Source organism: Bos mutus, chromosome 8 (assembly GCF_027580195.1).
Source record: "Bos mutus isolate GX-2022 chromosome 8, NWIPB_WYAK_1.1, whole genome shotgun sequence".
Lineage (NCBI taxonomy): Eukaryota > Metazoa > Chordata > Mammalia > Artiodactyla > Bovidae > Bos > Bos mutus.
In genome coordinates this window covers 65407248-65421033 of record NC_091624.1, presented here as the reverse complement: position 1 = coordinate 65421033, position 13786 = coordinate 65407248, and the positions used below count along the sequence as shown (strand labels likewise).

At 39.8% G+C, this 13786-nt stretch overlaps 1 protein-coding gene across 1 annotated transcript in view; it reads right to left on the bottom strand.

The window, feature by feature from the left end:
• Positions 1 to 13786, bottom strand: part of TRPM3 (transient receptor potential cation channel subfamily M member 3) — a 297803-nt gene that overhangs the window by 92493 nt on the left and 191524 nt on the right. Inside the window, exons 9-11 of the mRNA XM_005897493.2 lie at positions 13657 to 13757; positions 12079 to 12213; positions 4690 to 4740 (exon numbers count right to left, since the gene is read on the bottom strand). Coding sequence (XP_005897555.1) covers positions 4690 to 4740; positions 12079 to 12213; positions 13657 to 13757 — 287 coding nt within the window. The remainder of the gene's footprint in view (positions 1 to 4689; positions 4741 to 12078; positions 12214 to 13656; positions 13758 to 13786) is intronic.

Genomic DNA, 13786 nt, shown 5'->3' with positions numbered 1-13786 from the left:
GAAAAGATTCTGTGACTATTCTAGGTTACTGAGCTTTGAGGGATGGCCTGAAAGGAACTGGCCTGAATTCTGTTTGACCACAAGAAGGCGATGGTCACCTAACCCAAGGCAATGAGGCGTCTCTCTGTACTTGGTTCAGTTTGTGCTCTGAAAACAGGCAATGTGGACACAGTTCCTTCAAGGTTCTATTTCTAAAGGTTCAGGTGTTTGATCACTACCTGGCAGGCCGCTCTTATATCTCTGCTGCCAGGTCACTGGGCAAAGACCTGTCCAGAGCTTGCAGAGTTGAGGCAGTTTCCAATAATCCCTGGAATTTGGTTAGTAGAGATAGAGGCTTAGAGAAAAGGGAGGGTAAGTGGTTACGTAGGGATACAGTTGTACTCATAACATCCACTTCCTTTTTGAAAAAAAGAAAAAATGCCACCTCGTATTCCACAGGTAATGTCCAAAAACCTCTGGAGGAGTCTTCCTTTGCTCGGTTCCTTTTCAAACAGGAAGTCAATATCCTGGAGTAATATTCATTCTACCTGCTGTTTCTGTTATTCCCTGCTCCCCCTTTATGGTAATTACTTTGATAACTGGTAAAACCTGAACACTTATTTCCCATTTCATTGCTCTGTGCCTTAACAACACATAGCAAGCCACAGGATTCAAATAATTCGATCCAGAGAGTAAAATAGAGACGTTTTGATCCATGGATAGGTAAATTTGACAACTTGAAAATGTCTTTTTTCATGCCATGAGCCACGACTCTGAAGCTAAATTTTAATCCGTGCCATGCCTAAGGATGTCTTTTAATTAAAATAATAATTTGAATTCATTTATTAGATATGCTTTTATAAATGCACTCTGCTTTTCAGATGTCAATTCATGATATCACTATCAGATTTCAGCTGTTTAAATTTTTTCTTTGAAACTCATAACAAGCCTTCAAAGAAGACTGTTTCCTTCTGATATATGCAAGGTATAAAATGATAGCTGCTTGTCAGCTTTACTAAGGGAGAATGGGGAAAAGACCATCCTGGTGAAAATTCATGGGAAAAGAGGACACTCCCTCAATGTGTGGCACGGCAGTAGACTGGGCAACCATTCTTTTAAAAATTAAGAATGCTTTGGTAAATTTGCATAAATTTAGCAGATGGAGTTATGAAAACGTCCTTTCTTTACCACAGTGTGTCTGAAATGCTTTTGCTTTAAAAACCTCCAAAGCGCTGGGTCTTGATTCCCATATAGATGAATTTTATTATCACAATTTCACCTCTCTTCCTATATAATGTTCAAATATCACCCTTCTTTATGGGGAGGGATAATTCAGGTAATCTGAAGTATTAGTACATTTAATTTAAGAAAGAAAAACTACCTTTAAAACATACAGAGGCACAAATTGAGCAGACAGCTACTAAAATGCAAGTTAGATTTCATGGAAAAGCAGACAGACTCAGGCCACTCTGGTTTAATATGAAAGCATTGATACATCCAATGGATTATGCATGAAAATGGCTCAGGGAACTGGGTTGGCTGGTATCATTTTAAATTTCTGGTTGATGTGGAATACTAACTCTATTTCACTACTCTTAGATTGCTCTCTTGATAGAAGTAATTTGAGATTTTGAAACTAGCTTCAAATTCGCCATGTTCAATTCTGTTGATTTCAAAGGATACTTGGACTTGGAGATATCCTGGTTAACTTAGTGATGGTATGATAATTCCTAAATGTATTCTCTGGGTTCATAAGTGTTATTTACATTTAATAGACAGATTACCAAACATTATGTGTAAGATCTGAGCTGTGTTTCTAACTTTTGAACAGCATTCATTTTGTACTTATCACTGATCAATTTTTTGTCATAATAGATTAAATCAACTATATGTACATAAAGTCCTATAATTGTAAAGCACACACATATGCTAATTATTATGTTCCTTAATTTTGAAAATTGTTTGATCTGATCAAGATTTTCTTAGCATTTTAAACCTCGTCTTTGTAGATTTTGCATATCTTATTGGCATAAATTTCTGGAAGTCATCTGAAACCTTCTGAAGAAGATGTGCACCAATATTAATTTCTTTCTCATTCACTTCTTAAAAAAAACACAAACAGAAAAACCTCATTTTTAGCTCCTTTGACCCATGAATGTAGACACTGCCAGCTCCTTTGACTACCATTGTGATTCTTGCTCTCCAGTAGTCAGACACTCACCTTTATCATAGAAATAAATGGAGTCTGCATTTCCTGTCCCTATTTCTTCCCAAGAGAAGAAACTAGACAAAGGCTTTCATTTCTCCCAGCCACACTGGCAGTCTCTTTTTCTCAAGAAAAATTGTTCCTAAGTAAGTTCAGTACTATCCTGAGTGATCTGTTATCATTTTTTCCCCATTACTAAATTAGTAAATAAACGAATCCTTATATAACAATATTCTTGCTCTGGTATTGGGATCACATTTGAAAAAGAAATAAAACTGCTCTTAACTGATAGTCCTTCCTTCCAAATTCTGACCATCCTGTCCTTTCTAGTGAGTTTATATTATTTTTGAGGTACACCTTTAGCTAAGAAGTTAAATAAAACCATACTTTAAAAACACTCTACATGTCTTCTACTAAATGTAAGCAAATATAAGAGGCAGTTAATAGGGTTTCAGAAAAAAGAAAGAGGAAGAGAACCTATTAGGACAGGCTTTGATCATTTAGATTCAGTAGAACCTAACTGTAAAAATCTCTGAAAATCAAGCAAGACACTGAGAAACTGGGTGATGGAGGCACATGAGCAACTCTGAAGGCCTGGACTGGCCAGTGACTGGGACAGAAGGACAAATGCACAGCTGTCTCTTCAGAGAGCCTCATAATTCCTTCAGGGACACAGACTAGATTAAGATAAGGGGGATATTTTACTTTTTATAATTTCAGAAAAACTAAAACATTTTATTGAACATGAGCAACAAGTGCCTTGACAAAGAATATATGCTGGGTGTATACACCTTATCTTCTGAGATACTTCCCTCTATTTAGTTTCCAGGCAATTCTAAGCCAAGATAAATTAAACTAAATAGGAAGACTTGAGGAAAAGAGAAATGGGTTTGTTGAGGGCAGGTACGCTTGTGGCTTGAAATGGGGCAAGCCATGGAAAGGTGTGATATTGGTAAAATGTACAGATGGCACAGCCTCTATTTCCCTTGCTTTGAAGGAACTACAGGCTTCACTCACTCGCACAGATGAGAAATTTTTCAGTAGGATTGTGTGGAGGTGAGAGGAAAGTTTCTAGGGGCCATCAGAAGAAGGCTTTTTGTACCCTTTACTCATTACCAGCAAAGTCCAACTGGTTAGTAGTATATTATAAGTAGCCCCAGGGCCTTTGCTTGGCCTTTCAAAGGAAAAATTAGTAAGTGACTACAGGACACCTAAAGGGTAGTTCTAGTTTATGACTTCCTATGAGATGAAGGAGTGGTACTCTTATTTTTTAACCTCACTTTATAGATTTTTCTGAGTATGTCCTATGGACTTGGCAAAGAATTGTGACCAACTGGTAGGTGGGTATACGTGTGTGTGTGCGTCTGTGCATGTATATGGGGTAGGGGAAGTCCCACCGCCTATTTTTAACTTTTGGAATGAAAACGTCATTTTCTGGGAACCCGGCCAAGGGTTCAGAATTGAAGCTACCTTGGAAAGAGTTTGTACAGGGCAAAAGAACCATCACCTGGTTAGGATTAAATGTAACCTCCCTATACCTCATTTTTTCATCTATAAATGGGGATAACACTATATAATAAAAATAACAATAGTAAAATAATTACTTTCATATAATTTTTGTGAAGATGAAATAAGATAAGACACATAGAAAGCTCAGATTAATGTCACACACTTAGTCATCACTAAACCTTAGGTACCATTTTACTTCGCCCAACTCTTTGAGACACCGTGGACTGTAGCCTATCAGGCTTCTCCATCCATGGGATTTTCCAGGCAAGAGTACTGGAGTGGGTTGCCATTTCCTTCTCCAATTAATAATAATAATAATGATTATTAAAGGATCTGAGTTCTAATTCTAGCTCCTTACTAACCACTCAAAATAGTTCTCACCTCCTTGTGTTTCAACCTCATTTCTAAATTGGGAATAAACCTACTAGACCCAAACCAATTGACTTTCCCCCACCCCCATCAAACTGGATGATGAATGTGAAAAAATATATTAGAGAAAATAAAGTGTTAACAGAATGGAATGTATATTTGTGTTGTAGTCTCTGTTTTTCTGAGACTTTTTGAGCTATGCTTATACTCTGTGTCATGCTAAGAAGTGGCAGTGATACACTGTATCAGGAGCTAGTAAATAAATACGCCTTTCATGGTCGGTTGGATGGCATGGAAATGAGCTCCACAAACGTGAGGAGCAGATGGGAAAATACAGGTAATGGCATAAATCCACACAGCATGGGGGGAAAGCCTAGAGTTCCACTATCCCAAAGCATTATGTCCAGTGAAAGCATCTAAAATCACAGAGACTGGCAATAAAACTGCAGCTGCATCAGAAGCAGAGATGTCTCAGAGTTAAAAGACAAACGCGCACACCATGTCCAGAAATGAGGGGGTTCTGAGAGGGACAGGAATACTCCGGCAGCTCATGCAAAACAGGCACTTTCTAATCACAGGAAGCAGTCAAGACAGAGCCTCCGACCTGCAGTCCAGAGGGTTCTTACCTTTTTGACATCCCTGACCAAGTGGTACAATGTGTTTGAGGGCCCATGTCTCTGAAAACAATAAAGAAGAATCAAATGGTTTTGCTAGGCAGGGGCTCTCATTGGCAAGGAAAGAAGGATCTGGAGGGAGGGTTTCTGGTGGAGGGGCAGTTCATCAGATGAACCTTGTTCTAGTTGCTCAGTTGTACCTGTCTTTTCTAAACCAACACTGGGGCAGGTTTTTGGATTGTGGCTCCTCAAGAAAAAGCATTTGAGGTTCTAGGTTCAAACTTTGCAAAACAGGCCATCAACTCTGATGACAGCTGGGTCAAAACATTATTCAAGAGGTTAGTTGTGGAGCAGGGGGAGACACAAGGGCCAATTTAGTGCTTTAGAATTATACTTTGGCACACTGCCAATTGCAACTTGTTTATTACACATAATGAATGAGAAACTGGCTAAGGCAGGGCTTGGCAGACTTTTTCTGTAAACAGCCAGATGGTTAATATCTTAGACTTTGTGGGCCATACAGTCTTCATCCCAACATTCAACTCTGCCATTGTGCGAAAAAAAAATGTTTGTTTGCTTAAGGTAAGAGTGAAGTAAGTGGTTTGCTATCCTCTTGTCTTTCAGGATAGGAATTCCAGATGAAATAGAGGATGCCCAGTTAAATCTGAATTCCAGATAGACAGTGAATAATTTCTTTTTATGTGTTTTAACTTTCATTCATTTTATTAATTCTTAATGTTGAACTGTTTTTTTCTTTGTCATATTGATGGTCTATTTGGTAGTTCTCTTTTGTATTCATGTATTTTTTATGTATCAAATTAAAAGTTTTAAATGTAACTACATCTCTTAATCTTTTGATTTACAACTTTTGTTTTTATGTTTTCTCATCTTTTCCTTTTTAAATAGAGGTATAACTGACATATAACATATTAGTTTCAGGCATACAATGTAAATGATTTGTTATTTGCATATGTGGCAAAATGATCATTACAGTGTTTCTTTAGTATCTGTCACCATACATAATTCCCAATTTTTTTCTTGTACTAAGGACCATAAAGATCTACTCCCTTAGCAACTTTCAAATATGCAATATAATATTACTAACTATAGTCACTGTGTTGTACATTATCGTGACTTACTTTATAAATAAATTTGGAAATTTGTACATTTTGACCAATAACAATAAATAATTTTGAGTATGTCTCATGCAATAATTGAGACATACTAAAAATTATTTGTTGTTTTTCTTAAATTCACATCTAACTGGGAATTCTATATTTTTATTTGCTAAATCTGGTGACTGTGTTGGAAGATCTTGAACAGTGATGGTAAATCCTTAAGCACTGTTGGAACACATTCAAGTATTCAAGACAATCCCTGTGTACTGCCTCGACTACTAGCCCCTTCAGGCAGACATACTCATCAGAACTCTTTTTCCACTGAGGAATGCAGTATTCTGTAGGGATTAAACCTTCAAACTTTGGAGTCAGAATGCTTGTCTCCAAATCTGGCCCTGCCGCTTACCGGCTGTGACCATGGACAAACTGCTTAACTGTGTCTCAGTCTTATTATCTCTAAAGTGAGTATAATAATACCACTTATCTGGTAGGGTTTTTGTTAGGACTAAATGATGAAGTGTTTATAAGTGTTTCTATAACTATAGCACTCAATAAATGTTAGCTATTCTTTCCCTTAGGCTATCCATTGTCCCATAATCCTTTTCTTTTCTTTTTTTTTTTTACTTTGAAATTCTATTTATTTCTGTTTTGGGCTGTACAGCTATATATATATATATATTTTTTTAAATTTTACATAATTGTATTAGTTTTGCCAAATAACAGAGTACTCTAGGGATAGTTGATTATCATTGACTGGAGTGATGAAATCTCTTGGGCTTTCTTGATCTATAACTTTCCTACTTACTTCTTTCCGGTAGTTGAAATAAATCACCCTACTCCCCTGATTCTCTGTTCATATGAGGGTCATTCAATTCTGTATTTTATTTTATTGAAAACCCCATTATTCTTTCCTCCCCAATTTTCCTGACATGTAACATTGTGTAGCAGAGACATTACTTTGCCAACAAAGGTCCGTCTAGTCAAGGCTATGGTTTTTCCAGTGGTCATGTATGGATGTGAGAGTTGGACTGTGAAGAAAGCTGAGCGCCGAAGAATTGATGCTTTTGAACTGTGGTGCTGGAGAAGACTCTTGAGAGTCCCTTGGACTGCAAGGAGATCCACCAGTCTATTCTAAAGGAGATCAGTCCTGGGTGTTCTTTGGAAGGAATGATGCTAAAGCTGAAACTCCAGTACTTTGGCCACCTCATGCGAAGAGTTGACTCATTGGAAAAGACCCTGATGCTGGGAGGGATTGGGGGCAAGAGGATGAGATGGCTGGAAGGCATCACTGACTCAATGGACGTGAGTTTGAGTGAACTCCAGGAGTTGGTGATGGACAGGGAGGCCTGGCGTGCTGCAATTCATGGGGTCGCAAAGAGTCGGACACGACTGAACGACTGAACTGAACTGAACTGAATATTGTGTAAATTTAAGGTGTACAATGTGATAATTTGATGCTTGGATATATTGTGAAATGTCTATGGCAATAAGGTTAGTTAACATATTCAACTCAGTAATCATTTTGTTGTTGTTATGGTGAGAACATTAAAGACCTGAATCTCATAGTAAGTTTCAAATATAAAACACTGTACTGTGAAGTGCAGTCACCATGCTATACATCAGATCCCTGAAATGCATTCATCTTGTAACTGAACATTTGTGCCCTTTGGCCGTATTTCCTCATTTCCCCATGCCTCAGCTCTGGTTTTTTGAGGAACCTCCATATTGTTTTCTACATTTGGTTCCCTTGTCTAATATTAGTTAACTGTATATGCGTGGGATTATTGCTGGGCTCTTGTTTGTGTTTCATTGGTCTACATGTCTGTTTTTATGCCAATATTACTGTTCTGATTACTGTATGTTTGTGATATAGTTTGAAATCAAGAAATGTGATGTCTCCACCTTTGTTCTTCTTTCTCATGACTGCTTTGGCTGTTCAGGGTCTTTTGTGGTTCCATGCAAATTTTAGGATTTTTTTTTTCTTTCTATGAAAAATGCCATCACAATTACATTGAATCTATAGATGGTTTTTAGTAGTATGAACATTTTAGCAATATTAAGACTTCCAATTCGTGAACATGAAATAGCTTTCCACTTATTTGTGCCTTCTTCACTTTCTTTTATCAGTGTCTTACAGTTTTTGATGTATAGATCTTTCACTTCTTTAAATTTATTCCTAAGTATTTTATTGTTTTTGATGCTAAACAGAATTATTTTTTCTTTTTCAGATAGTTCACTATTAGTGTATGTAAGTACAATTGATTTTTGTATGTGGATTTGGTACACTGAACTTTACTGAATTTATTAGTTCTAACATTTTTTTTTTTTGTGTGTGGAGTCTTTAGGATTTTCTGTATACAAGATGCTGTCATCAGCAGAGAAATTTTACTTCTTTTCAATTTATATGAAAATTTTTATTTCTTTTTATTTTCTTGGCCTAATTTCTCTGGTCAGGGCTTCCAGTACCAAGTTGAATAGCAGTGGTAAGAGTGGGCACCATTGTCTTGTTCCTCATCTTAGAGGGAAAACATTTGGTCTTTCACTAATGAGTATGAGGTTCAGCTCAGTTCTGTCGCTCAGTCATGTCTGACTCTTTGAAACCCCATGGACTGTAGCATGCCAGACTTCCCTATCCATCAACTCCTGGTGCTTGCTCAAACTCATGTCCACTGAGTTGGTGATGCCATCCAACCACCTTATCCTCTGTTCTCCCCTTCTCCTCCTGCCTTCAATCTTTCCCAGAATCAGGATCTTTTCTAGTGAGTCAGTTCTTTGCATCAGGTGGCCAAAGTATCGGAGTTTCAACTTCAGCATCAGTCCTTCCAGTCAGGACTGATTGGACGTCCAACCAGTCCAAATCAGGAGTGATTTCCTTTACGATTGACTGGTTTGATCTGCCTGTAGTCCAAGGGACTCTCAATGGTCTTCCTCAGCACCACAGATCAAAAGCCTCAGTTTCAAAGGCATATATGGGTTTGTCGTATATGGCCTTTAAAATGTTGAGGTGTATTACTTTCATACTCAATTTGTTAAGAGTTTTTACCATGAAAAGGTGTTGAATTCTGTCGAATATATTTTCTGTATCTATGGAGATGATCATATGGTTTTTATATTTCTTTCTGTTAATGTAATGTATCACGTTTATTAATCTGTATTTGTTGAACCATCCTTGCACCTAGGGATGAATCCCACTTGTTCATGGTAGATGATCTTTTTAATGTGCTTCAATCTGGTTTGCTAGTATTTTGTTGAGAAGTTTTGCATCTATATTCATCAGAGATATTGACCTGTAGTTTTCTTTTCTTGCAGTGTCCTTATCTGGCTTTGCCATTATGGTAATGCTGGCCACATAAACTAAGTTTGGGAGCATTCCCTCCTCTTCATTTTTTGAAGAATTGGAAAATAATTGGAGTTAATTCTTTAAATGTTTGGTAGAAGTCACCTGTGAAGCCATCTGGTCCTCTGCTTTTTTTGTTGGGAGGGTTTTGATTCCTGATTCAATCTCGTTATTTATTACTGATCTGTTCAAGTTTTCCGTTTTTTTGGTGACTTGGACTTAGTAGGTTGTATGTTTCTAGGAATTTATCCCTTTCTTCTACGTTGTCCTATTTGTTGGCCTATAATTGTCCATAGTAGTCTCCTGTGATCCTTTGTGTCTGTGTGGTATCAATTGTAATGTGTTCTCTTTCATTTATAATTTTATTTGAGTCTTCTTTTTTTCTTGGTAATTCTAGCGAAAGTATTATCAATTTTGCTTATCTTTTCAAAATATAAACTCTTTGTTTCATTGATCTCTTAAATTGCTTTTCTAGTCTCTTTCATTTATTTCTGCCCTGTGTTATCTCCTCCCTTTTCCTAACTTCAGACTGTTTATTCTTGTGTTTCTGCAAGGCTGCAAGGGCTGCTGGGCTTTTCAACAGGTCTAGTAGCTAGGGGCCAAAACAGGCAGCAGTGGAGGCTGGAGTCAGTGGTATGTGCGCACATTTGGCTGCAGGGACCAGCTGCAGGTGCCTGTATAATGGTGGGAGCCAGTTGCAAACATACATGCAGTGTCAGAAGCCTGGGCTAACAGCAAGGGCTGGGGCCAACTGCAGGTGCGTTGGCAGATGCAGGGCCCTGGCTGTCAGCGTGCATTACTGTGGCTGCAGGGTGTTACCGTGAGTGCATGTAGACCAGTGTAGGCCAGGGAAAGAAGTCTGGCCAGTGGGATACAGGGGCACAGCTAAGAAGCTCTTTGAAAGCAATCCTAGTATGCAGGCCAGTAACAGAAGATAGGGAGGGAGCTGGGCCCACAAGCAGCCTTAGAGGCTCTGACTGTTGGCATGCACCCCTGGAGCTGCAGGGTCTCCCCATGGCTGTGTGCGTTGGAGTAGAGGCCAGTGAAGGGGGCAGGGTTGGGACGTGCAGGTGCACAGCTGGAGGGGCCAGCTGCAGATGAGCCTAGTGATGCAGGTGAGTGTCAGGAGATAGGTCTGAATCCGGGCCCACATGCAGCCTTGGCTGCTGGTGTGCACTTGTGTGGCTGCAGGGTCTTATAGTTTTAGGGTCTTGTACTTCCATGGCCCTGGTGCTGGCTGTCAGCCCAGCCATGTGTGGGTACCTGGCTGGAGGTGCTAGCTTTCACAGTGTGCACAGTAGTGGGGGACAGTTGTGGGGGTCTAGGCTGGGTTCTTAAAATTATGTAGCCACAGAGGCCTGGGCTGGCCACTGGGGTGGACCCCAGGATCCAACAGGGTTGAGAGGGGAGGGTGTGGTGAGGGGCTCAGGTGACTGGTGTCTGTGAATGCAAATATTTGTAGAGCAAAAACCAGTGAAATCTGCAGGGTTCTCTGGAGGCTTTGCTGGCCATTGGTTTCTTTAGTAGTGAAAGCTGCCAGGGTCCTCTACAGAGTAGGTCACTGGGAACTGTGGTCACTCAGCTGTCAGCCTGGCTGACACCGTGTTCCCGGCCATCACAGAATGTCTCAGATTTGCAGGTCTCTGGGTAGGGTGAATCCTTTGTGCGGTGCTCTGAAAGGCTCACCAGTCTCTTTTCCAGAGGGGGGACTCCTTCTAGCTGAGGAGCTTCCTCTTGGCACCAAGCAGCGCCAGCCTCAGGGGACAGGGTGATACAGGCACAAAGAAGCTGTTCTTCTCTTTTTTGTGTGGTTATTTTCAGATTTTTTTTTTTTTTTTTGGTTCCACTGTTTTGCTGAAGTTTTCTTAATTGGACTCCTGAGCTCTCCTAGAGCTGTCTTTGTTGTGAATAGCTGTCTAATTGCTGATCTTTGTGGAGGAACAAAGGCTAGGTCTTCCACTCTGCCATTTTGGCCCATTATTACTGAAAGCCTTAGTGTGCTGAACTGAAAAAATACTGTAGAGAAAACAGAAGTGTGGGGCCACTCTGCTAAGTTGTTTTCTGCTTCCCGCAGTGGGAATCTTATAGAGCCAGGCTGGCAGCTGCTAATCCCTGCTTCTGGCTGGGGAGAGGTCAATAAGCTCCATCTCATTAGTGCTGAGGGTGGTGGGACAAAGGAACACTGTGACAAATGAGGGTCTCTGAGAAAGACGTTTTGGTTCAATACTGGCTCCTTTGTTTACTTAGAAACTTTGAATCTTGAATAAGCCAATTCTCTTCTTGGCCTCAGTCTCTTCATCTATAAAATGGAGAGAAACAATATTCTTTAAACTTCATTGGATTTTTCTGAGCATCAGCTCAGAGCTGATGTACTTAACTCACTGAATACTCTCAAAAACTTCATAAATAGCAGTTTTTCTTTTGATTACTTCTTGATATCCACAGTGAATGAATTAACAAATTGTTATAAAAACAAAGCAAAAAAATCTTCCTGGGTAACTCCAAACAAGAAGTTTTTACATTTTATCCTGTTATACTGCAGTGAATGAACTTCATAGTGCTGAGGATAACAAGATGGTGCAGGATAGTTAACTGGCCTCCTTTGATGGTTGGAGTTAAATCAGTCCTGCTCTGCTCATTGTCTCACACACTGTGGGTTTACAGAACAAAGTATGTTCTAATTTCCAGAGCCTTGTAGTTTTGCATAAGGACCTGAGAACATTACCTTTTGGTGATCATGTAACTTTCTGCCTCTTAGATCCTGACAACTGAGCAGTTAAAACAAGTGGATTTCTGGTGACTTGGTGTTTGCTGTCTAAGGGAGCATTTGTGAAAAATGATCCATGCATTTGGAGGGGAAGGCAGGGACTCACATTCATGTTGGGGGCAGGAGAAGGTAAAACAAAAAAATTAGAGAAAATAAAAAGTGCCTTAGCTTGGTCCTACCGTATTGTACAATTCCTCTAGTCTGGAGATGGTGAGAAAACGATGCATGCTTACTCCATTCTCTATAAGTAATTTCACAAAATCCACTCTGTCCAGAACTAAGGCATCCAACATGGCTTGCTCCAGAGACCCCACCTGCAAATCAAGTCACTGAGTTAGTCTGCCCTAAGGTCTAAAGATAAAATTTTCTGGCATTTTCCTGAAAACTTTAGAAATGGATGTCTTTGACATCTGGTAAACCTTTAGCACCTCCAAGGACATGCTAGCAAGAGTATCTCAATTTCACTTTTGGGACACCCACACTCTCTCCTGTATTTTGGGGCTTGTCTTTGCAAACAAAACACAGGGCTGTCTAGTTCTAAAAGCTATTTTCTCCCCTCTAAACCTCTTCTTTGTTCTAGATTCTGAGAAGGTTCAGGGTTTACAAGGCTTTTCCTCTTCCAACTCTCTAACCAAACTTCTACAAAAACACTAAAGTGCCAAAGTGAGTATTTTGCTATCTTCATTTTCATCTTCCTTAGGCTCTAAATTCCTTGGGTCACAAAGAGTTGGACACAACTGAGCGACTTCACGACTTAGGCTCTAAATTAGATTCCTGACTGACTTAAGAAGAGGGATCTAATAAATAGGCCAGAAAGTAGACTGCTTTTTCTCTTTTTCTTTTTTTAGTTGAGCATCATTACCTTGCCTCCATCTTGCCCATTTCTACAGGGAGACCCAGTAACTATTTAGGTCATTTGGTCTGTTTACTAGGGTTTTATTTAATTTCTTTCACAAAATTTCTCAGAGACTCTGTGACAAATCTTTCTACACTAGTAATCCACTGGCACTAAAGGAAGCCAGAGGGTTTCAATCCCAGGCAGAAGCTCTCTGGGACAGAGAGGGTTGAAAAAGACCTGTACACGGGGTGTTTTCCTTCAGTGATTCCAGGCACAGAAATCAAATTCCAGACTGCTGGCTGTCTCCTGGGGATACAGGCATACACCAGCCAATGGCCAATTTTCCAAGTTTTTATTTTTGGTAGACCCAATTGAGGGAAACAAACCAAGAACGGTTATATAAAGCTTTGGTTGCCTCTCTGTTGTTCTTGGGTACAGGGAGGACCTGTGCTCAGCCTCCAGGACCAGATGGCACCTGCACGTGGAAGCCTGCAAATTCTGCATCCTGTCGTGTGACCCGGTCCCACACCAGCCTGGGGTGCCATCACGCGGCAGCAGCAACCTCCAGGACAACCAGAAACAAACTGCTAATTCCACTCCTTTCTTAATTTTAATTAATACAATTTTGTTTCATACATGTATTATATAAAAAAAAGGCATATAAAAGAAATAGCATTAGTTGCAGCTAAACATTGCTACCAAAGGCCTTGAGAGATGGAAATGTTTGGAACATTTGGTGTTGTACCACCAGGTGGCAGTGTTTTCCTAAATATGAGAAAGGGAGCCGAGGACAGCTACAAAGGAATATTTCTACCTTAAAGAGAAAGCAGTGGTTTCTGGAGTCGCTCTCAGAGATACCTTAAACAAATACCCTTGCCCAAGCAAGCGTGCTTTTCAGGGGTGATGACATATACTCTACCGGCCACTGTTGCCCATAAATAAAGATCTGGCTGCGGGCGATGTCGACTCTGTTCCAGGCTAAAGCTAGGCTCAGTTGGTCTGGGGCTGAGGCGTTGGCTCCTGCATACACAAAAGCAGAAGAGAGTGAG